The sequence below is a fragment of the Chanodichthys erythropterus genome, chromosome 8 (assembly GCF_024489055.1).
Source record: "Chanodichthys erythropterus isolate Z2021 chromosome 8, ASM2448905v1, whole genome shotgun sequence".
NCBI classification, from domain to species: domain Eukaryota; kingdom Metazoa; phylum Chordata; class Actinopteri; order Cypriniformes; family Xenocyprididae; genus Chanodichthys; species Chanodichthys erythropterus.
In genome coordinates, this window is record NC_090228.1 from 11109906 (window position 1) to 11135745 (window position 25840).

General features: G+C 38.9%; 1 protein-coding gene across 2 annotated transcripts in view; it reads left to right on the forward strand.

Annotated features, from left to right (window-relative positions):
• The first annotated feature begins 3475 nt into the window (after positions 1–3475).
• lmo3 (LIM domain only 3) overlaps positions 3476–25840 on the forward strand; it is a 43287-nt gene continuing 20922 nt past the window's right edge. The window contains exons 1-2 of one of the 2 annotated variants that reach the window (XM_067390971.1): positions 3476–3533; positions 6989–7202. In XM_067390971.1, the coding sequence (XP_067247072.1) occupies positions 3476–3533; positions 6989–7202 (272 nt within the window). Of the gene's footprint in view, positions 3542–6965; positions 7203–25840 lie in introns of both variants that reach the window. The other variant, XM_067390973.1, reaches the window with a different exon arrangement.

A 25840-nucleotide genomic window follows, 5' to 3' on the forward strand; every position in this document is an offset into this window, starting at 1 on the left:
CGTGAGATGAAGTGGTGGCGGGAGGGTAGAGAAAGAAAAAGGGGTTATAGCGTCCCCTACTCTCTCTCTCTCTCTCTCTCCCTCTCTCGCTCCCTTTTACTCAGCTTAAACCGTCTCCCCCGCAAATTGCATGATTACCAAGATAGCCCGCTTTGAAATAATTCAATCCATGACAAAACCTAATTACTGGCAGGTAATACCCTGTCAGCTTTAATGCATCTCATCACTCATAATGGAAGCGAGGAGCATTTTATGACCCATCTCATTACTGCTGTATTTTAGGCAGAGAGTGATTGGCATGGGGCCACAATCTTACCACTACTCAACTCTGTTACCATCAGTTCTCTGTCTCCACATTCTCAGTTTAGTCACTTCCAAACTGGGCTGACGATAAATGACTACTTTTGGGCCATGACAGAAAATAAACTCTACAGTGAGTGTGTGATTATGTTTCCTTTTCTCTCTCTCTCTATGTGTATGTGTGTGGGGAGGGAGGGTAGGTGGCACTGAAGGCCTGTGATTCATCCTACCTCGGCAACATGGGCATCAAGCAGTGCTAATTAGAGTGAACAGGTGTAACCAATGGGCGAGGAATAGAAACACAGGCTGAAAAAGCAACTGCGAAAACAGTGAAATGTATTGCTCTCTCTCACACACACCCACATACACAGCTAAAATTTTTGTCTGGATATTCATGGACTTTGATCTTGCAGGTGCACAGCAATCACATAGCATGAAAGTTCAATAAGGGAAAATGTTCATTGTTTGGCCTGGGGTAATACGGCTTGATTTAGGCCTAAGCGGCTGCAGACAAACCAATAAGTGTAACACTTACAGACACAAGAGGTCACACACAAAATGCAAGATATCGTAGGCTTATTCAGAAGTCATCAGATATATATATATATATTTTTTTTACTAAAACGTTTTTTTTTTTAAAATGTGTGATTAGTGATTACAGGTAAAAAATGTCGGCAAGCTTTTCTATTTTTCTGTGAATGATCAGTGTGTTGAAGCTTAAAATAATTAGCCTTTTAAGTACCTTATATCAGTGATTTCCAACTAAGGGGTTACCTAGAAAGATTTTGGTTTTGCAAAAGGACAGAAAACAAAATAATGTGCGTAATAAGTGTAAGTTTAATAAAGTACTACTTGGTGAGTCTGTTTTACACCAACAGTATTGGTTGTTGTTATGTGACTTTCAAAATAATGATAATGCTAAATGACATTAATATGATGAACCAGCATAGCCCATTTCTGATTTGGGGCAGGTAAAGGTGTACTTATTGATAGGAATGGTTATAAAAATGGTTATAAAACACTGCTTTAGATTGGATTAATTGTTTTTCAAAATCAATCAACACAGCTCTGATTAATTTGCTCTGAACCAACATAGCCTGTAAACAATTATTGAATTAATCACTTAAATACTGAATGAATTAGGTTGTGTTGATTTCATATCAAAATATTCATGCATTTGAAAAATGATCTGCACCTGATGTTCTCAGCGGTGCTGTACAAGTCCAATAGCATATACTGTAATGTTATATATATTTTCTTAAATTCTTAAAATTGAATGTTCCTCAGTCACATACTGCAGTTCCTTATAATCTGCAAAGTATGTTTCTGTCATAATCAAGAACCATTTTTGTTTTATAGGATTTATTTGGAGATAAAAAGTTTTTGAAATGATCAGTATGGCTTCTAGCTCCTCTAAAGCATCATTAGATGGTTTTCTAATGACACAGAAAAAAAAGTTACTTGTAAAACTTAAGGTTCTTACATAATGCATTAGTGTGTAAAAGCCTTTTTGTAATTTTTCATAATGCATTTGCCTGTTTTCATAGGTAGACAATTAGGCTACTAGTAAAACAGTAAGCTGTCGTTAAAATGATAGACACATGTATAGCCTTCATTAATTGATGTGTTTTATGAATTAGATAGGTTCTGCTATGATACACTTGCACTACGAAATTGTTGCCTAGCTTCTAAAACAAAGAGAGAGGGAGAGCGAGTCTAAACGTGTAGTACAGAGCTCACAGCATGTTTGCGCGCGCGTCTCAGAGAGGTGAGCATTAAGTTTGTGTTAGCGAGCGCGCGCTCCGTTACTCCGGCTGTCGGTAATAACCGAATGACCTTTTCCTCTTCGTGTAATGTCTCACTGGTGAGGGATTGGGTTTGAAGATAATAAAGCTAGGCTTCACTATTCCTCGTTCCTCACTCACTGATGGGCAAGTTGTTGTGAGCCTTCTCAGAATACTCAATACATGACGGCTCGCGCGAGAACACCTGTAGCTTTTGGTGCGAACAACTACTCGTAGATGATCCATGTGGACCTCATTATTTTCAACCTGAAGATCACTCTTATCCGCGGTGCAATGTCAGATTCGTGAACTTTTGCTCCGAGGAATATTGAGTTGGAGTCGGTGCTCTATCCTAAGTTAACCTTCTGCATAACTTGGTCAAGAAGGTGAGTGTGCTGTGCTTTAATTGTCTTTTCCGAACGAACTTGCTCTCATTCTTTTGGTCCTAAATAGCTACACAGCGAAACTAACTGCTTTTAGTGGTCCTTGATGTTTAATAGAAAATTCAATGTATGCCATATTTGCTCATGTGATTAAAATTATTTCAGATAAACTGATCCAGCAAAGTCAAACTTGGGTGCGTTGACATTTTTGCGAAAATCTTACTACGTTGCAACGCTTAACATACATCCAACTATAAATCACAAACAATAGATATACAGTATTAATCAATAAGACAGCACTTAAACAACACTGGATATAATATAGCCTGTAAGACTCATGTAGGATGTGCATTACATGCATTTTAATGTACGCACTTTCTTTACATTAAAGTTTGTAAATAAAACCAATGATTCATTTTGTATATTCAGTACACTTTTTAAAGCTTGAAAGAATTTGCAAAAGTTGGATGTTGGAAATGTAGTCAAGGTTGAATTTGTGTTTATATTCTAAAAAAATATGGCAGGCATCAGAACAAATGTAGTTCGTAAATGCTGGAGAAAATATGATTTCGTTTTAGTATGCGAGTTCCTGTTTGTTGTCTCTTGTATACATCCAACTTCGTGCCTTTTACTGTACGCGCACTGAAATAGGCGAGAGGCACGATAGGATTATAAGATTACGGCGCGCGCGAAGGGGTAAAGCATATGCCTTTGTCATCCGCTGTCATTTGTTCGCCGCCACTTGCCTCGCCACGGCTGCTGGTCGATCTAATTTCATAGTCGAGCACTGTTGTGACAAACGGAGTCTTAACAGCGTGTGGCGCTGAGCGATAGCGGCTCGCTCTTTCTTTTTTTCCCTCCCGTGTTTTGTTGATTGGTGTTTTCGACGTTTTCACTCTTTTCTGGCGAAGCGAGGTGGATTGTTACTTGTAACAAAAGCGAAGCACCCTCGCGCGCATACAGCTGCTCACTTCACGCGCATCTTTGGCTCACGCCTCGTCTTGTTGCATGGTGTTTCTGGGAGCCGAAGCGGGTCAACCAATGCAGAAAAGGGAGAAAAGTTTCGGTAAGAGCTCTGTTTTGCCTCATATCAACGTGAGTGTGATGTGTTTAAACGTGTGGCTGAGTAGTTGGGATGTTTCTATGCATATAGCGGCAGTTTTGTCTAACCCAATACAGCTGCATTTGACCGAAGCGACGCATTTTCTTCATTTCCCTCCCGTGTGGATTTTCGTGGTTTGCTTAAACAATTGTAAATAACGTTAATATGGTGTGCCGTTGCGTATCGTCGTTTCTAACACGTTAACGGTTTCATTTCGTCATTTTGCAAGCTGCAAATCTTATTGGCCTTTTCCGTGCACTACGCTGCCATGGCAACAGTAATTAAACTGATAAGAGGGTGAAATGTCAGCATCTCCGGCTCGCGCAGCTGTGATGTGAAATCAAATTGGTACTTTGCGCTCGGTGTTTGCCAAGTGTAGCCTGAAATTTCCCCATCAGTATCTGCGAACAGTGAAGCGCACAAAGAGCATCGTATCACTATGCGAACGGGACATAATGAAAGATCTGAGTGAGAGAGCAAAGACAAAAAAAAAAAAGACACCCAATGTCCCAGGCCTGTAGGGATGAGCATTTAACGATTTTAGTTGCGAAGTCGATTGCGCGTAACGATTCCGATTCCTTAACGGTTCCATTAATGATTCTTTGTGTACTCTTGAGGAAGAAATATTCCGTGAAAACTGCGATTCGTTTTGCATTTACTGCCCTCGGCAATTGCCAACCCCTGAGATCGTTTCATATTTCAGCAGAACCTATATAACAAATAAGAAATACATGTATTTCAGTTCTTTCAAAAGATGCGTTTACACAGGTTAGTGACTTTTCATAGACATCTGTAAGGCAACATAAATGCGGTCTAATAATTGGTACTATTCAGGCTATATAAAAGGAAAATGCTAAACAAAGATGTGGTCACATATGTCATTGAGTAGCCTATTGATTTATTTCATAAAACAGCCTTACTAATTATAACAAAACTCATACGTATCTGTAAATGTAAAATCTCATGACATTCAGTCAGTAGCGACACAGATTTAAGTCCCACGAGCCTTAATACATAAAGTAGGCTATCTTGGTTCATTTCGAGTCGAACATGACTAAAGTAATAATTGCGGTTCAATCAAGTATCAGATAAATTTAGTAACAGCTAGTACTGATTCAAAAGTGGATCAGTTCGCCAAAAGAACCGGTTCATAAGACTACACTTGTAGCGCTGCATGTATATGATTCACTAAAAAGAACCGACTCATACGAGTCATTCTTTCGGGGTTCGGGGTATGCTAGTCGCGCTGTAGCCTACGTTTTTGATTCAATAAAAAGAACTGACTCTTAATAGACATTCGGCCAGGAATCGAACTACACTGCTTACGATGATTCCGATTCACTAAAAAGAACAACTTCATAAGAGTCATGTCTTCAGGAATCAGATTAAATGTTGTAGATTCATAGAACATTAGCGCAGGAAACACTACCAGATTAGTTCTGTACACTATTCTGCATTGGTGGAAATATAATTCGGTTTTTGTATTCTTTAAAATGGCTTTCCAGGGCTGATTCCAGTGTGTTAGATTAATCTTTTGTTCACCGTTTGATATAGAAATCAATGAGGCCACGAACATCCCGCACTCCCATTAGAGAAAATGGAATTGGGCATCCAGGCTTTTGAATAGAAGGGCTAGTTAGTCTGTGCCACAATCGATTCATTTGGGACCAACCATGATTGCGGACCGAGGGGAGTCGAAACTCTAACTTCTCTGGCTTGGTAATGAGAGGCGGTGACTTTGTTGTGTTAACCAGGCGAGCTGGGATGGTGCGGATGAGTGGGACAGAACAAGGATGCATAGCAGAGGAAATCAGCCGTGTGCTCCTCTTACAATCCAATCCAGCCAATTAAAAGCTCAACAGCTTAAACACAATGGGACAAACAGTGCGGCGGTGCTACCTGTCTGATGTGCCTCCTTGCTGTTTTCCCCTCATCAAGCCCTCGCCTTTGAATAAACTCAAAATAAAGCGGCATAAAAACACCAGCGAGGTCGAAGGAATCATCATTATCCCTTGCCTCGTTTTCATTGAATGTTCCTACATCTTAACGAGCATGGTCCTACAGCAGAAAGAAGTTGTTCACAGTCTAAGCCTATGGTACTGCATCAGATATTTGCTCTAGGCTATAATTATGACCCTAGAGGGATCGGCTACCTGCTGTTCCTTTCCCTGCATTGTAATGCTCAGTTGAATTGAAACAATTTCACACCTGTCCTCAGTCTTACTAATTGGTGCACTGTCTTGTTTATTTTCTGTGAGGGCCAACTGCCACGCTTTTGGCAAATCATTTTTGAAAGTAATTATCGTCAAGGCCACATGTTAAAAAAAAAGGAAGCGGCAAACTCTCTCTCTCTGTTATAGGGCAGAGTCTTAATGGTCTCCAAATGTGTTGACATGCACGACTATTTAAAGGGATAGTGCACCCAAAAATAAATTCCAACATTTACTCACCCTCATGTCCTTCCAAACCAATATGACTTCTGTAGAACGCAAAAGATGATGTTAGAGATTGAAAGCCTTGATAAACTTTCATTGCATATGTTTTATCCATACAATAAAGTTGTCAAACTAGTTTGTAATGACATGAGAGTGAGTAAATGATGTCAGAAATTTCATTTTTGGGAAATCTACCAAAAAAAAATGTCCTAAAATGTTACACCAGATGTTTCACAAACTTTTCTTGTCAAGAGAGATTCATGAATTCCAAACAAGGCTTTTTAATCTCATATTCCTCTATAAATGTATTTCAGCGAGATTGCCCGGACAACGCATCGCAGCGAAGAGCGCATTATAACTATCCCGAGGGAGGTCCTCAATTCAGACAGAGACACTCAATTTACCACAGCTGAGAAATCTCTCGGTGACCCTCTCACTCAAAGTTCGCAATTTCTCAGTGCTTGCGCTCTCACCCCCCTCCAAGAGCAGCATATACATTAGGTGGAATCTATGGCTCTGACAGCTTCTCCTGCACAAGGTGAGAAATGGGGACTGTCTCAGTGGCAGGACAATGGTACAGAATCAGACGTACTTGTAAAAATGTAGGACAGAAACTTTTTGGGCCTGGACAAAAAGAGGGGATGGAGTGGGGGGAGCGGGGTACAGCTTACTTTCCTCTGTATGGAAGGAGAATACTAATTACAGGCCTTCAGCATGAGCTCACATTGTTCACTCTCTACCCAACAAAGCCCTTTCACGCCCTGTAAAGGGCTACACAATGCCTGCTCTGAGGGCAAGCTTTGGCCACTCCCCTAAAGAGGGGGAAGAGGAGGATGTTAGCTACATTGGCTTCTTGTTATTGTTGACTAAAAAGTGTGTGTGTTCACCTCTTGACTGAAATGCAGAGCACATGATTTACCTTTCAAAAGTAACCAGGAACCATGTTCTCACCTTGGTTTCGCCCCTTGTTGCCTTTCTCCGCAGGTATACAAATGCTCTCCGTCCAGCCGGACACCAAGCCAAAGGGCTGTGCCGGCTGCAACCGAAAAATCAAGGACCGCTACCTGCTGAAGGCCCTGGACAAGTACTGGCACGAAGACTGCCTCAAGTGCGCCTGCTGCGACTGCCGTCTCGGAGAGGTGGGCTCTACGCTGTACACCAAAGCCAACCTCATCCTCTGTCGGAGGGACTACCTGCGGTAAGAGGAAAAACTCACTCTTTGTATCATAACACGCATTCTAGACACTACAAGCACAAAATGTCACTGAAAACAGCTGAATCTGTACCACATTTAAAAGAGACCTCTCTAAAGGCCTTACGTCAAATCCCAAACAAAGCAAGTGTCACAAAAAGCCATATTGCTGTTAACACTGGCTTTAATGGCCGCCCTTAATGCCCAGAGTTCTCCCATGCTGTTAGATATCCTTTGCTCTTCATAATAGAAAAGGAGCTCAAAGGGGATCTTTATGAGCCTATAAACTGCTCCCATTTCTGTGAGTTTTCAATGGATTCACTTGTTGGATCCAATCAACAAACTGAGGCTTGATAGAAGGGCATTGTTTAGCAGGAGACCACCCTGGTTCTTGTTCAATCAGCTTACCTTTGTCCACTGATGGAAGGGTTCCCTTAGAAACCCAACCTCTCAATTCTGTACTTTTCTGTATCCATGTTCCCAACATGCATTAGTTTTAAAGAAACATGTCTGCTAGTATACATTTTTGGCTAAAAGACAAATATATACTCTAATATCTTTGGTGTCTGGTCACCCTTAAAAAATATTCCTTACCCTCTTAGTTCTGTCCTAATGAGTAAAAAGGAAAGAGTGCATAAGCTTCTTTCTTGTAGGGTTGTACAATGAGCTGGAAAAATATGATATGCAGGTAACTTTTGATGCGATCACATCAATTTCAGTTATATTTAAAAAGATTTAAAATGACAAATGAAAAAGGCCGTAGTCACAAACATTCGTCTAAAAGACCATGTACCAAATGTATATCCACCATTCTTCACATCCAAATGATTAAACAATCCAAGAATGAAAAAAGATGCACACACCTAAAATCGGCCAAAATGCCGATTTTTTTCAAAGTAGATTCAAAGGCAGAAAATAATGACACATATCTAGTTCATCCTGGCCAAAGAAAGCATCACTCAAACTTCTCAAAAAAAAAAAAACATCCTCCAGAATTTATGACAATATGATTGAAATGTAAAACTCTTAGATCGTGTTTTTCATGGACTATGTGTGACTGAAGAGGTTTGTGGTATTTGACCTTTGATTGGCCACACACAATTTACAAGTAGTCTTTTTTAATTACTGTCATTATTTTAAATATATCATCAAATAAATATTAATAAATAAATAGTAATACATGATGAAATATTAAAAAGTTTAAATAAATATTATATAATTTTTTTTTCAAATTATACAGTATGCATTTTTTATCTCACATTGGCATTAATACTACTTGTTTACACTACATATATGAGGTCACATATGATTTCTTATTTTAAGTGCATGTCACAAGTACGTACACTTAACATAAGACATTTGCAGGATATTCTCTGCATCTCCATTAAAGGGTTATTTCACCCAAAAATGAAAATTCTGTCATTAAGTACTCACCCTAATGCCGTTCCAAACCCATAAGACCTTCATTCATCTTTTTTTTTTTTAGCTCCCATAGAAAGCAACAAAATTACCACATTCAAGGTCCAGAGAAGTACTGAAGTACTAAAGTACTAAGTACTAAACATTGTTAAAATAGTCAACGTGACTACAGTGGTTCAACCTTAATGTTATGAAGCAACGAGAACACTTTTTGTGCGCAAAAACAAAACAAAAATAATGACTTTATTTAACAATTTGAACTTGACGCAGTGAATGCAGTGCAGGCTTCTGTGTTTATTTCCGAATGCTGGCTCAGTATTGGCCGCTAAGATTAAAGTTTAACACTGTAGTCACGTTGACCATTTTAACAATGTCTTTACTACTCCTCTGGACCTTGAATGTGGTAATTTTGTTGCTTTCTATGGAAGATAAAAAAGAAACCTCTCGGATTTCATCACAAATATCTTAATTTGTGTTCGGAAGATGAACAAAGGTCTTGCGGGTTTGGAACCACATTAGGGTGAGTAATTAATGACAGAATTTTCATTTTTGGGTGAACTAACCCTTTAATGGAGATGTAGAGAATATCCTGCAATTGTTTTATATTAAGTGTGCGTACTTGTGACATCATATATGTAGTGTAAACAAGTAATAGTAATGCCATTTTTGGGTGAACTAACCCTTGAGGAATTAATACAGTCAATAATTTAGTTACCACAGCATTATTACACTGTTCGTTTTGCAATATGTTTAAAAATGATATACTATAAAACACATCATGCAGCTGTACTCTAGGTCTACAAACCACTCTCCTTGTGTCTTTACGTAATAGTTACACACGTTCATGTTAGTAAACTCGCCTACACGTTTGTGCTACTGTATGTATATAAAATGATGTAAATGCTCAACGGGACGCTCCAGGGAGTCACAGCTTTGTGAGTGTGCTAGAAGCTACAGTAGGCAGGAGGCGCTTTGAAATGGCACAGTTCATTTAATTTTGGCATGGGCGATGAGAGAGTCTCCATTAGGCGCGGTACACAAGCAGGCTTTGGGGAAACGTGACTGTAAAGCATCGCCAGAGGGCCAGAGGCAGGCTGAGATTACCATCTTGCAGTAAGCCTCATTGACTGTGCCCTGCTAAACTGCATCTTCATTCACGACAACGCTCACAAGTTTGTGCCTCAAACAACAACGGTGACGAGATAGATGGCACCAGATGTGCCATTAGGAGACATCATATCAGTCTTTGTGATACGGTGATGGTTTGTACTAGTTGCAACCGTTGTGTATGATCTGTAATATTTCTTTTAATAAAGAGCCTTTTAATAATACCTCACTGATAACGAGGGAGGAGAGAGGCCAACTGCACCCATGTGATTCTTTCATCTTCAAAGTTCAAGGTGACTGAATTGATTCGATTCTGGCCATCACATGAGTGGTCTTCCCGTGCCTCCGGCTCGCCGTCTCCTCACCAGCAGCAAATTAGGTACGAGTACGGCATGGTCCCAGTTCCTCAAATCACATCTGCAACACAACAAAAGAAAAGCAGCCTTCATTGACGAGCCAATCAATCGGCAGTTCTACAGAGCGCTCCAATGCACTCCCCTCGATTGGATCGTTTCCTTATTTATTTCCTTAAGTTAGTGCCGGCGAGATAAGAGATAGACTTAATCCCTTCCTCTTTGTTCTGTGTTCTATTTCTTATTCCAAGTAAATTATGCTTGGATTTATTATACAAGATTCCCCACCCCCACGTCCGCACAGAATCAATCCAGTCCTGTTTAGCAGTGTGGCATGTTATTAAGGCTGACATAACCAGGGTTAATAGAATTCTTCAGGGGTCTACAACCATGAGCGATGTGATCCCACCAGCTGAGAAATAATAATCCCTATCGCAACACACACAAAAACAAATTAAATAAGAAAAAAAAAAAAGATTTATGCCTTCCCAGACCTGTCTCCCTTAGTACGTATTATCAAATATGATGTGGGGGTTTTTTGTAGTCGAAGGGAGAAATCGTTTTAGTCTGGGGATAGAATATCATTCGATTCATATTCAAAGCATCAAGAAGGTAATTATTGATGGAAAGCATTATCGGGTCCGACTCTATGCTCGTATTGCTCTCAAAATATGGGTAAATGGTATTGGCCTGTCAGATCAACAACAAATGATTCTTTTGATACCGTGCGGACATCTCCATTGATGATAAAGGTAATAACCGGCGTGCCAGTGTTTATGCCGATGCGGTTACATTTCATAGCAGGGTGCGATAAAGTTAAAAGGCACAGACAAAAAAGCGACGGACACATTTAAGTTGAGAAACGGGCAGAAATGAACCCCGTCAGAAAGTAGTTACAGACAGGAAAGCCCATGATGCAAGGAGGGAGAGGGAAGCTGTTAGGCATCAGTTAATGGAAAACTGTAAATTTCAAGGCATCCATTTTAAAGACAGCGCAGGGTGACCACTTATTTATTTATCTATCTATTCATTCATTTTTTTTTTAAATCCAACTTCAATTTTCCTCTACAGTGGTTTTACTAAGATTGTAAATGCAAGCAAACTCACAGAGCAGTCAACATGACTGGATTTATTACCGTTATGGAAAGCTGGCTATCGGTGAAAGATAACCAACATGTAAAGCATGGTTTGGTTGTAATAACTTGTATTTTTTTCTCCTCTCGCCCCTCATTCAGGAACCACTTTGTGCTCCGCATCTACCTTGTGCTGTGTAAACTTTTGGAAATGAACCATAAAAATGTATCTTTCACTTTTTCATACAGTATTTGCATCTGGAGTCACGCCGTAGATTGTATGCATTTATGGATGTGCCATATGTTTATCTGTAGGTCAACAAAATGAGAGTAATCTTTAAAGTCAGGAACTTTAACCAATTGTGCTGAACAGAATTGGTTTTGTGATTCATTTTGGTTGCACACTTACAGATAAAGATATAATTACCTTTTCGCTTGATGAAATGATGATTTCAGGATGTACATTTTGAATGACAGGACAGTGCCAAGATAAAGTAGTTGTATTAAAAACTGCAGGTGGCTTACATACTTTATAAAAGAAAAAATAGTGTACCTTGGATGCAATCATTGCTCTACGCATTTGTGCAAAGTGATGTTCGGCTAGTATCGCCCTTGAAAACATAAGAAGCATCATACTTGGGTTTGTGCCACTGAGCAGTCCAAAGAGTCACCACCTAAGGAGACAGAGACAAATTATTTGAAAAATCGCAGTATGTGGACCTCAACACAAACTGTGTCCAATCAGCTATTTTAGTTTAATCTATGTTTTGGGTGCTGTGCAGGTGTGCAATACTCATTTTTTTTCCCTCGGCTAACCTGCTAACACTCTCCTTGTAATTTTGAAAAGGTCACAAATGCATAACTTCTAGTTCAGAAGTTCTCTAGTTCTCCGGTGCTCTAGTTTACGCCCTCAGCTGATAAGAGCAATAATTCTCAAATATAAACGCATTTATTGTAAGCTGACATGACACTGAAGTCACAAAGTCGTTGCTGTGTTGTCTGTTAAAGGTTAGCCCGGTCTGTCCGGCGGGACTAGCGCAGCGCAGCCCGGTGTAGTTTGTCTTGTGTTTTCTTCAGTTATTTTGAAGCTAGCTGAAAGATTGAGGCCATCTCTTGTTCTAATGACCAGTGCAGATGTTCACAAACAGAGCAGTGCTCTCTGTCTCTAAAGGGCTTTAAGCAGGATTTCAGTTATAACAAACACAAGAGTGCTAAAACAGAGCATTGCTAGCATTTGTGTTTTACAGCCAGGATAAGTGTTGGGGAGTTACTAACATGACAATAGTTTAGCTGATGACAAAATACTCAAGCTTTTCCAGGAACTTTTACATAAGTAGCTATGTACAGTATATGAATAATGGTAAATTGCTGGTTTTTGTCATACACATACACTAGAGACAAACAGGCTGTCATTTTTCTCATACGAACTTTGAAATGAACCAGTTCATTCAGATAAAAAAAAAAAAAAAAAATTATGACGCTGGGAATTCAAATTCATTTTAGTTAAAAAGCTTGTTTGGGTGGTTAGTGTAAATTAATTTTAAAAAAAGTCACAAAAGCATTTTGAATTGTTGTAATATTCAGTTCAAGTCTACTGTTTGTCACTCTGTTTTTTAATCGTATATAGATTAGTGTGTTTTTAGTGTCAATTTACTTATTCAAGTTTAATGCCTCACCATAAATGAGATCCACATTTTTGTGACCAATAAATAGTACTCTAATGCTAAAAAAAATGATATGGGAGTTATATTTAAAAATATTTAGCACCTTTAAATGGCTTTTTGAATTAGCTTTAATTTACCAACTTTAAATTTAGAGTATGCTTTGAAAGCTAGAGTTTAAAAGTATAAAGGATAAACTAACACCGTGTCTACAGCAGACATGAGCGGCGCAACGCTTCAAAAGACAATAGAACCCATTATAATCGCGATGCGACAACAAATTCCCGACAGTAAACGAATTCCCCGTTCTGTTTCTGATGTTGTCCAAGTGCTTTGCAACGGTTAGTTGTCACGTTCAGTGTAGATAGCTTTTAGCTGTTGCTGTGCGAAGAAATGCGTCACGACAATGGTTGTGTCTAGTGTAGACACGGTGTAATAAACTAAAACGCTTCGACATCTTTGTGGTAATGTTAAAAGGATAATTCACCCAAAAAGGAAAAATTTGCTTACCCTCAAGTTCCAAACCTGTATGAGTTTCTTTCTTCTGCTGAACACAAAAGAAGATATTTCGAAGAATGTTGGTTACCAGACAGTTGATGGCATCCATTGACTACCATAGTATTTTTTTCCCTACTATGGAAGTCAATGTGTGCCATCAACTGCCCCACATTCTTTAAAATATCTTTTGTGTAGAAGAAAGAATCTCATACAGGTTTGGAACCATTGAGGGTGAGTAAGTAATGACAAAATTTTCATTTTTGGGTCAATTATCATTTTAATGACAACTGCTTCAGATGAAGATCTAACTACACATTTTAGCACAGTTAGGCATAGCTGTATAAAGCCTAATTTTTAAGGTCAATATAATATTTTGTTTTGAAATCAAATCCATGCTCAGACCATTTTTAGTCTACAGCAAAAAGACTGGCATAAAACAGAGGTGAAATATGCTGTTTGAATAAAGATTATTAAGATAAAATCCTTTAACGATAGACATAAAACAAAACAGTTGACAGAAGAACAATTTACCATTCATGTTAAGATGTTTCTTTTCAGTGTGATTAAAATGCTACACAACACTTCAAACGCATGTTGTTTGGTTTTAAAACATTAAGATTCTTTATGAGCATCCTGTGTTACTTTTGTTGGCAGCGCCATCTCTAGCTGACAAATTTCTAGGCCCTGGGGGATGCGTTTGCAAGGTCTGCTTTTGAAAACACTCTGCACCCTACATAAAGCGGTTTTCTTTGGGTGCACCTGTGCTGTAATTGTTTTTTCCCTTTCCTGTCTTTTAAAGAATGGATTTTTCTTAAAGCTAATGAAAGAGTAGTATTAAAAGAAAGAAAAGAAAGTATTATTGTCATTTGTAATTACAGCCTTGTGATGTAAAACATTATTTTTGTTTTATAGATTTATATTATACTTTTGTTTTAAAGTCTTTTTTTCCCCCATCTTCGGTTTGTTTGTTCAAAAGTGCTACACAGTCTAATTAGCCAAGAAAACAATTGACAGAATCTCTATTATGTGGGAAGTTGATGCATAATATGTGCATTATTTTATTTATTTATTTATTTTAAATCAGTGTTAAAATTTTAATTAATGTCTAAGAAAAATTTTTTTTTTAACTTAGGTACAGTAACTGGTCACAACATCCATAATAATTAAAAACAATTAGCAAAGTGTTGTTTAAAAAAGTTTTAGACATCAACTTTCTGAAAGTATTTAATGTCCAAACTATAGCAGACTCATGGAGAGTTTGATTTATCCCAATGTTATTTTCAGACAACAAGACTGTTTGGCCTTATGAACTCTGATTTCACAAGAGGAAATATTGATGACTTTAAGGAGGTAAATCCTCATAGAGAGGTGCTCCAATAGGAGTGGCCCTTAGTGTTGCGGGATCACAGGCACTTGAGGTGTGGATTCAGCGGGTGTGCCGTCTCTCACAGCCCCGGATAGCGTTCGGTCTCAACGGCACTCGTTACAACAGAGCACTCAGCGTGTACAAAAGGGCTTCTTCCTGGTGAAGATTTTAATGGTGTTGCGGCTCTGGACACTTTACCTCTTTATCCCCCCCGTCTCATTAGACAGCCCCTCACCGTCCTCTGTTCCTTTCTGCTGAGCTCTGGTCTTTGATACTGCGAATGAAACCTTGTGATGACCAGCTTTCATGCAAGCCAGGTTTTCGTTTTCACTCAAGAGTAAATTTGTTCACCCAAAAATGGATCATTTGCATGTCGTTCCAAACTCGTATGGCATTCCTTCAACTGTGGAACACAAGGAGAAATTATGAAGAACGCACAAGTCGCCTTTTTCCATGCAATTACAAGAATGGAAACTCGAGCTTTAGTGCTTTTGCATTCTTCTTGAAGATGCACTATTTTGCTCTTGAAATTGGGACACTTTCAAATGAAGCTGCACTGATGAGATAAATGGAAATTTAAATTTAAAATGTAGTTTTCAAACACCTATGTAGGCACCCTGGAGTTCGTGAAAAGTAATATAACAGTACAAGTTAATTTAACATAGTACAAGCCATCATAAATCTACTCCAACAACTACAATAATGACCCAAAAAAAGTTTATAGCTAAGAATTTCACCGTCTTTTTACGCGCTTACCCACTGTTTGTTTTATTTGTTCCCCGTAGCGTCCTGTATGATTCGTGCCCCTTGAGGCTGCACAGCGAGCCTCTAAACAGCAACGGCCGCTCCACCGCCACAAGGTGAACTATTCCCCGCTGTGCGTTATTATTAATAACTGTCAGCCAGAGGGGGTCACCCACGACAACTCCTTGAAAAGAACCCAGGGCAAGGCAACTAGGCCGCAGCTGGGCGCCTTGTAAAACAATACCCCATCCCCCCTCCCTGCTTCCCCAGAGGATGAGTGCTTAAGGCAGGAATAATGCATGGGAGCGATTGGGGAGTAGGGCACGGCCATGTTTCCAGCCGTGAAAAATTAAGATGTCACCACCTGGCACTGTTAAGCATACCTTTTGCCAAAGCACGAAGCTATCTATTAGAACAGGACACGGCAAAGACAGAGCATTTGGATGTCTCACTCCCCACTTCCACCTCCAGTCACATCTTCCCACCCGATTCTGTGGCCTAAACTTTGAATATAAATAAATAAATAAATACATAAGAAGAGGAATAGTTCACACGCACACACACACATACACACAAATTAATGAATTTGTTTTAATGAATAAATTCACAAATTACTCAATAAAATATCATATATAATATCAATGTACTTTTAAAAATGTAATTGTTTATAAAATATATTATAGTTATAAAATACATACCATTTACTTAAATAAATCATTAACATGTATTAATTTAATTTACTGTTCCTATACAACTTTTAATAATATAATATATAAATTGTTAATCATTTATAAAATGTATGTATATCAGATAAATTTATTAAGTAAAAAAAAATAATACTTCATCCACTTCTGTTGTATGGAAAACAAATAATTCAAATTACTCAACTATGCCTACACTCTAAAAAATGCTGGGTTAAAAACAACCCAAATTGGGTTGAAAATGGACAAACCCAGCGATTGGGTTGTTGCCCAACCTGCTGGGTAGTTTTATTTAACCCAACTATTGTTTGAAAATGACTATATGGCTGACTTAAAATGAATCTAAAATTAAATTAAAATGTTCATTTATTAAACATATTAATAAATGTTAATTTTCAAGATATTTTGGGTTCATTTTAAGTAAGCAATACTGTAATTTTTAAACAATAGTTGAGTTAAGTAAAACTACCCAGCAGGTTGGGCAAACATTTAACCCAACTGCTGGGTTAAAACAACCCAGTCGCTGGGTTTGTCCATTTTCAACCCAACTTGGGTTGTTTTTAACCCAGCATTTTTTAGAGTGTATATAATACAATTTAATAATTAAAAAAAAAACTTTTAAAACCTATATAAATTGCTGTATAACTTTATTCACTGGCTACACTGAGGCACAATACATTAGTCTACTGCTCAGGGTATGTATAAAATTAACTTAGTTCTGAACATTATTTTTGTCTTTGCAAAGACTCTCTCTTTTTAAAATAGAGGATGTTGTTCTCTGCATAGTTGCATTTCTGTGGTCAGAGCAATTCCAAATAAGTGTTCCTCCAATCTCCCTACACCACCTCTAATCCAACAAGTTTCCATTAAAATGAATGTTATAACTGAAACAGGGTGCCGGAGATGTGTGTGGGAGGGTAGTGACAGCAATTTATTTGTGCTCACCTCGTCTCCCGTGCACTCTCACTTTGAATGCATTACAAATCCTGCTTTAATTTTCTCCACTGTACCACATAGACATACAACTACATCACTCCAATCTCTCCAAATGAAATTGGTTTTGGAGGGGTCAGAGTTCAGTGCACTGGTCTGTGTTATGATTTCCATCTAATCTGGGAGAGGACTATAAAGACCTAATCCGCCCTACCTTTTCCAGGCACTGCTGCACTCTTGAGCCTGCGTATGGGAACCTTGTAATAAGCCGAGAGAGGAAGGAGGGAAAAGAGGGATGACTGTTTTTCAAGTCCTATTTGTTTTGTGGATTTATGGGAAGCAAAATGTTGGATGGGTTCAACTGTGCCACGAGTAGACAGACTCCATGAGGCCAAGGCTAGATTAACTGTCAACTTTGACCCTGCTTGCTGATAGGAAAGTGCCACCCAGGGGCTTCAGATGGGTTTGATTTGGTCCAGAGCAAGAATAAGAACCCCTGTGGATTTATTGCCGTGGACTGCCACCATTTTCCCAAGAAACAACGAAAGTGAGAGCCCTTTTCACTGAAGTTAAATGTTCACCATGTGCCTCATGTTATTGCTTTGTACCCTTTAAATGTGATTTTATTTTAATGTGTTTCGCTGCACTGGAGTTTTTATTAGAGTTGTTATACTACATTATATCTTAGCTTGCACCTGCCAAATTAATGTGTTTGTTTTGTCCCAAGAGTGAAATTGGCCGGACAGTCTCGCAAAGGATGGACAGTCACAAAGCATTAGACAAATGGCTTTGAAATACTTTGAAATACATTTTTGCATTCATGATGCCTGACAGTAGCAGGTGATACCGTGTAGGATTGCTACAGCTAAAATTGTTGGCCGTGGAAAAACACCTTGCTAGCTTAGGAACACATGCTCTTAAAACACGACTACCTGCAGAGTGTGATATTATCTGTGATTGTAACGCTAGAGGAACTGTTTTTCCATAACTGTATTCAGCTGCATGATTTCTTGTTTTGTTTTTGCTTTTGCTTTTTATATGCCCACAGTTCTCTAAGATTTGAACACAGTAGAAAAAGAGAAAAAGATATTCATGGCATTGTGTACATGCATCAATGTCGATAGGCCTCAATAACTTAGAGTGACATTGATGGAAAAGGTTGTAATGTTAAGTTTCCACTGGATGAATAAGAAATATGTTCTTAGCCACATTATTCTCTTGTCTGAGTCCCCAAAGCTGTTGAACGAGGTTATATTAAGCTTGAGTCAACTATTACCTTATGAGGCTTCATTTTTGATGAGATGACTTTCCCGAAATAGTTGTCGTGATACATCTCGTTGTCGAAAACGCTTCCACAGGCATTATGACCATATGGGTGCTTCATTTTTCCCAGCGCTCATGTCGTTACATTAATTTTCAGAAACTGTGGCTGTCGCTTAATGCCGAAATTAAATCCTGCACCTGCTGACTGGACTCAATGGGACGATTGCTCCTGTACCCTGAACTTAACTTTCTCCAGCAGACATTTATGTGGATTTCTTTTTCCTCCACTCCCAACCATTTGATATCCTTGCTCCTCATAGATTAACCTTTTTGCCCTTAATAAATGCTCTATATTGACATCAAAGGAATGGGGAAAATGGCGCAAGGCCTTTTGGGAAGAGGTCTGGGAGCTTCCTGAAAGAACCCAGGCCCTGGCTCTCCTAAGCGAGAAGCCATAATCTGGGCTGAGCGTATGGAACTTACCGCTCGTCTTTGTCTTTTTAATTAAACTTGAGCACAGTTTGGAGGCTATTTGACCTTTCTCAGCCCCCTCTTTGTGAGGATTGCCGTAGGTCATTTCCATGCATATATTACCTCATTTGAGCTCTTCTCTGCTTCTAGTGCGTCCATGATCCGCTCGGATTTACAGATTAAGTGGAGGTGCGGCTGAAGAATATCGGCCACATATTATATATGCTGTTTGAGGGAAATATTGAAGATCAGGTATATCATTTTAGGGAGGCCTGACTGAGCATTAGTAAGTGAGAGATTTGTGCTTTTAGACTTTATTAGGTCTGTATGTTCTGTAACTGTGAAGCATGTTTTTCTTTCTAATTTTCAATATTAATTTGAAATTCAGTGTTCTTTTACAAGAAGCAGCATTGCCTTGCCTGGCACAGCTGTAGTCGGGGAGATTGTGCCACTGCATCCTTGGCTGGCATCTCTTCTCTGCCGGCATGCGAGAGTGTGATAACCAGCCTTGTCGCTTGACACGCCGAGATATGCAAGCCCCTCTGCTGCCCCCAGAGCTTTGGCAGACACCGATCGGCTTTTGTTTCTGGGTTGTGCGCTTGGAAGCCATCCGCCATCTTGGCTCACGACACAGCCATTTAAAAACCTTGCAGCTCATTCTCCAACCTCCTAGTGCAATCCCTCCAAAACCAACTCCTCTTTTACCTGTGATAAAGCAACAGACCCAATCGAGCAAACAAGACAGGAACGGATTCCCTGCCCTGAGAGGGAGGCCGAAGAAATAAACCCTACTCTTCTGAAGCATCGTCTTGCATGGCCTGGTAGCTTTTAAACTATTCATAGCGAATTGTGCAGAGTAACAAATACAGACATGTTTTTGTAGGATCAGAAGCACAAAACTTTACTGTTTTCTCCTCAAGTGCATGTGGCGTAGTCTGTAAATCCACAAGCTCTTTTTTAAATCCCAGCAGTCTGGCTGAGAAACACATTGAGGGCTAAAAGAGAAGATCTCAGACTTATTGTTTAAGGCGTTCCCTCTCTTCGCCTTCATACTTTTTGAACATCCAATTATTTAGCACAGCTTGGTGGGTCCTTGGTCCAAGCAAGTTCCCTCTCTCCAGACCTGTCCGCTATGTTTACACCTTTAAGCATAGGTCTAAAGAGCCGCTGAAGGCAACAGTCCTTTTTATTGTGATAAGCTTGCCATTTTTAAGAGACTACAACGCCTCTCAGTGCCTAACTTGAGCATCAACGGCTGTCTCTTTCACATGCAAGTTTAACAACCAAACAGAACAAAGCACCCCAGCCCCAACCCAAATCTTGGACCTTCTCTGAAATGCTTGCTTTAGGGCTCTGCAATGCTGTGTATGTGTTACCCTCTCCTAACAATGCTCACTCTGGCATACTTCACAATCTTCATGTATGTGTGACTGGCAGCTCTACGGACCTACACAAGGCAGTCAACTCCACTCATCGAAAGTTACACTGCAGTTCACGAGGACGGGCTTGGCCTCAGACCTTCAATTGCACCACCTTAGTAATGAGCCTTTTATGGAGATGAAGAAGGGGCAAGATAACAGAAGATCCTTTCATGATAGTCAAGAAGTGGAGGGGGATAGTGGAGAAACCTCCAGATGGTGATTGGTCCATGTCAGCCCCACTTACAGGGGCTTGATTTGGATAGGGAGCACAGTGCAGCGAGCCCCCTGCGCTCAACCCCTGAGCGACTTCTCAATTAGTGTGCTGCCTAGCGGAACTGTGAGACGCTGCTGGATGCTCCTCACCTCAGCCCCTCAGCTCCAGGCACACAGCATCTGCCAAAATATCTCATATGATCACATGGTCAGGCTTATTTTGCTGTGGATGTTACATCAATACACATGCTTCTATCGAGAGCAGCAGACCAGAGCGTAGCCTGACTGAAAAGTGCAGGAGGCACACAATTTTTTCGGTATTTGTAAATACAGATGCATTACCTAAAGAGAACTGCTTGCAAGACTTTAAATGGTTTCTCGTCTCAAAATTATTTGATTATTCAAACTATAATCAAAATTCTGAGTTACTCCTTATATGGAAGTTATAAATAAAGTCTTTTTCTTTGTGTTAATGGTGTGGGTGCACTCTAAAACATGCTGGGTTAACAACAACCCAAGTTGGGTTGAAAATGGACAAACCAGATTTTTAATTTCTCACCTATTTTGGATTCATTTTAAGCCAGCCATATAGTCATTTTTAATCAGTAGTTGGGTTAAATAAAACTACCCAGCAGGTTGGGCAAACATTTAACCCAACCACTGGGTTAAAACAACCCAATTGCTGGGTTTGTCCATTTTCAACCCAACTTGGGTTGTTTTTAACCAAACATTTTTTAGAGTGTGTTGAAATAGAGTCACACAGGAAGTATCTGACACATTTACACGTGATTTCCTTTCATTTTTTTTCTTCTTCTTATATTTAAGTTGTAAATAAAGTATCTTTTTCTTTATGTTAATGTTGTGGGTGAGACCAGTCAAACCTAGTTGCTCAACTGTGCTTGTGTAAAATGAGATGTAAATGCAGCCGTTTTAACGCCCTACTTTATTCATGAGAGAACCAAAAGAAAGAGAAGAATGCAAATGAGGCACTCAGGTTTGCCCTTGAACCGGACACTTCCACAAACAAGTCCATCTCACCAAAAGAATTAACTACTTTATTAAATCATCTGACAATAGCCCTCGTGTAAATGTGTCGAATATTTCCTGTGTAACTCTATTTCAACATGTAATGCTCTAGAGTAGATGTCCACCTCACTTGACTTGAATGTTCTTATTACAAAGATGTTTAGATCTTCAATTTTATTTTCTTATATATTATGATTCTTTTTTCTTTCCTTCCTTTTCCTTTCTTCTTTCTTTATCTCTTTTCCTCCCTCCCTTCCTTATAATCCTGATATAATCGATGCATTCCTACTGTAAAATCACAACCACAAACATCTTCACTTCATGTAAATCTGAGCATACGTGCATAGGATTACTCGACGTATATAAAGAGGAAAAGAGAAAAGACAGGCAAAGTCGTCTTCAGTGCTGTCACCACCACATCGATTGTGCTGAATCTGCACCACTTTTCCATATACTTTTAATATTTCTACAATGCTAAGTCTGCATTAACGTAAAATCTCTGGTGTCTGTGCACTTCCCAGGCCCTGTGTTTTCTCTCAGCCTAGCTTGTCTGCATTAGCCACGGGCATCCTGATCAATCGCACACATTGTGAGAGAGTGTTGAGTGTTGTTACATGCTAAATGCTATCATGGACTAGCTATTTAAATTCAAAGACAGAGAGAACAGAACTGCAGAGTCTTGTGTGTTTTTTTGTTGCTGTTGTTGTTGCATTGCACTAACCAATTAAGTATAAGCAGGGTCACATCCTACTCTAAAGACCAACATATCCTTGCTCCTACACGACCAAAAAAAGGAACATAACTGGCAAAGTAGGCTGTCATAAAATAGCTAAGCATCTTCCCTCCAATCAAAGTTACTGTGCCTTCCCTGCACACTATTCATTCCAGCTATTTGGATTTGATCAGACCCATGGCCTTTGTGAGCTTTCATTTAAAAAAGCTCTGCTCTTAGTCTGTTCATTAGAGACCTCTCCATTGTCAGGCTTGAATAGCAAGATCATTTGCACTGATTTGCTTCTCTCTATCACAGATCTGCATAAAAAAGAAGCATCACACCGCAGGAAGTGTAGGTGCTGCTGTCCGTAACGCATTACTCTGATACCCATATGTCCCCGGCACAAAGCAACAGAGGGTTTTGATACTGAGAGGAGTGCGTATAATTAATTTGATTTTGAAAACATAGAGGTGGGTGGAGAGAGAGGGGTGCCGGTTAATGTATTGATCAAGAGTTCATTTGGCTTTATCTTCATTCTACTAATTACTTTACTCTGAATAATATCAAGGTGGTTTTCATTTTAACTGCCAGTGGGAATTCCTGGGCGAAAAAAAATATATATATCCAATCTATTTTATCAGTGATTAAAACATTTCAATCATTGGGCCCACAAAAACACCCTCAAGCTCAATATGGGGCAGCATTCAGGATTCTGTCTAATTAAAATCCTACATTAAATATTTCTTAATTATCTTTTTCAGTAAAAGAAAGGAAAGGAAAATTAATCAGGATGGTTTTGAAGACCTTTCCACAGATGGAATCTGCAAATCTAGTGCTGCAACAATATGGCACTGTTGGTTTTCCCCTTTCCTAAAGTCATTATTTAAAAATCAGATTTTTTTTTTAGATTTACACTTCAATGATTTTATTCAGTCTATATTAAAGAACCTAGCTTTGTTACTTCAATTAAAAAAAAAAATTCTGACAAGACAGTTGAATTTAAAAAATGTATAACAGATGGATATGTCCATTCTTTATCAACAACAACCAAAAATCTATTCAAACTCAGTAAACTTTGTACAGTACAAAACAAAACAAAGATCCTCTTATTGATTTGTTGCTTCAATTGTACTGACAGTCTTGAAGCTTGCAGTGCATACATCAAAAACCTATAAAGATCTAAACCGATTCCATTAATTAAAAATATAAACAGATATTTTCGACATTGCTAGCATCAAATATCCTGCAATCCTAAAATTATGCACTGATACATGATAGGCTATGAGCTTTTTTAGGACTGAATATCATACTCAACCACAGTAGAGAATAGAGATAGAAACTCTACCCATGATTTTAATAATAACAGAAAATGCAGGAATCACTGGATAATAACAAAGCTGTTCACTGTGAGTTGACATTTGGTTGCATTTTAGTTAGGGCATATATTTATTTTGTTCCAAAGCAACCTATAAACCACAACGAATTACTCAATGTACTGTACATCAGGGTCGTGCAGTCCATATAAGCTCTGAATGCTCTGTATACCCAAGCCATTTGTGGATATGCTAATTAACACTAAAAATTACTATAAATTCCCTTGTTTGAGGTGTACTATAAAGCCTATATTGATAAAATGTTGGTAATACAGTACGTATGTAACTGTCTTTTATTTATTAATTTGCCAAACGACGGTAATTTTCTTTAAATCTGCCAGTTACAACTTTTACACTTACAAAAGTTATAACTTTTGTTATGCATCGTTATCATTGTCCGACATGCTTATTGGTTTGCTGGCATATGGGGATTTTATGCGCAGGGAAAGCTGTCCGCGAATCACTCGCCCAAGTGGAAAAATGTGCTGTTGCCAGATCTCGATCATCAAAAATCACGTTGTATTTGATACAAAACTAACTAGACTAAATCAAGTGAAAAAAAGCGTCATAACTGCAATTATTTCCAGTAGGCCTATTTCATTTTCTCCACAGAGAAATGTATTTTTAGTAGTGATGGGAAGTTCGGTTCTTTTCCGCGAACCAGTTCTTTCGGACAGTTCGATTCAATAAACCGGTTGAAAAAAACGGTTCACCGGTTCTTTTACGCTCCGACGTAATGACGTCATCCACGATGACGTCGTCTATCGCGGGCCGGGTTGAAAAAACAAGTGATTCAAATATATAAAGTTAGTAATCATAACATCAGTCAACTAAAACATTATAATCTGAAGCGTTTCTTACAATTTAGTTTTGCATCTAAAGCATCCAAACACATATACAGGCAGTGATGTGCAAACAAAGTTTTACAGTTATAAAGTGAATAAATTAGTCTTCATTAATTAAATTAAATTATAAATTAGCGCAGAAAACATGAAACCCCCTACATTATGATAAACTTACGTTTCGCCAGATTGGCCCCTCATTCGAGTCCTCTCATAGCATCAGTTGTCCTAGTTAGCCGGTGCTGTGATGTTACTGTTCGGTAGCTTCAGATCACACGCTGAATCACGCATGCGCAGTATCATCAGCTCACCGGTTCTCAAATCGGACACGTCTGAAAGAAGCGGTTCCTCGGTTGTGTACTGATGATCCGAAAACCGTTGCAACCGATTCTACTCGAGAACGAGATTGAGATTCGAGAACCGCGAGAGCGATTCAAAAGGAGTCGCCAGTTTGCTCTCGCTGTAGTTTGATTACGTAATTTTTTATCTTTAAATCACCTTGTTTAGAAATTAAAGCTGTCCATGGATTTTTTATGAAACAAATAAATGTTTAGTTTGATAAATCTAATTGTTTTCAATCTTTAAAAAAAAAATAACTTGAAAGCACAACTGCACAACTTTTACTATTGCTTTTTAAATAATATTAAAATAGAAAAATGAATTTGTAGAACTATTTCTGAACATTAGTTTGATCTGTGTACAAAATATTATGTTCATGTTGGCATGTAGTTTATTATGTACAGTATTATGTACAGTATTTTATGCTATTAATCTGCTATGGTGTATTTGGAAAAGCACAATAAACTTTTTGTATTTTGAATTAAGTCATAAACATATTTTCAGTATGTTTTATATTATCACACTGTCCGATGTTCAACAAAACTTGACTAACGTGCTTTTCGTTCACTTGAAAAGTTAAACGCATGCGCAGTATCATCAGCTCACCGGTTCTCAAATCGGACATGTCCGAAAGAAGCGGTTCTCGGTTGTGTACTGATGATCCGAAAACCGCTGCAACCGGTTCTTGACTCGAGAACGAGAACGGTGACAGGCCGTGTATGTTTGTTCGTGAACGCCGCGCATGCGCACTCATATGAGCTGCTCTGCAGCTCGTGCTCATCATCATCAGTTCTCTCTTTACAGCAGGTTAAGTCAAGGTTAAGTACTGTTGGAGTGACTGAATAACTCTGGGATGTTGGTTTATTTTGAGAGGTAGTGTCAGGCACGTCAAAAAGTGAGTAACTTTAGTAATTTGTGGATTCATGTTTGCTTACTGGAGATACGAACTGTTTGGAACGATTCAGACCTATTCACTGAAAAGAACCGGTTCACTGAAAAGAACCGGTTAAAAAGAACGATTCGTTTGCGAACCGGACATCACAAATTTTTAGGGAAAACTTATAAACTGTTAAAGACAGACGTACTGTAAGCAGACCTACTGTAACCATCTGAAGCTGTTAATCGA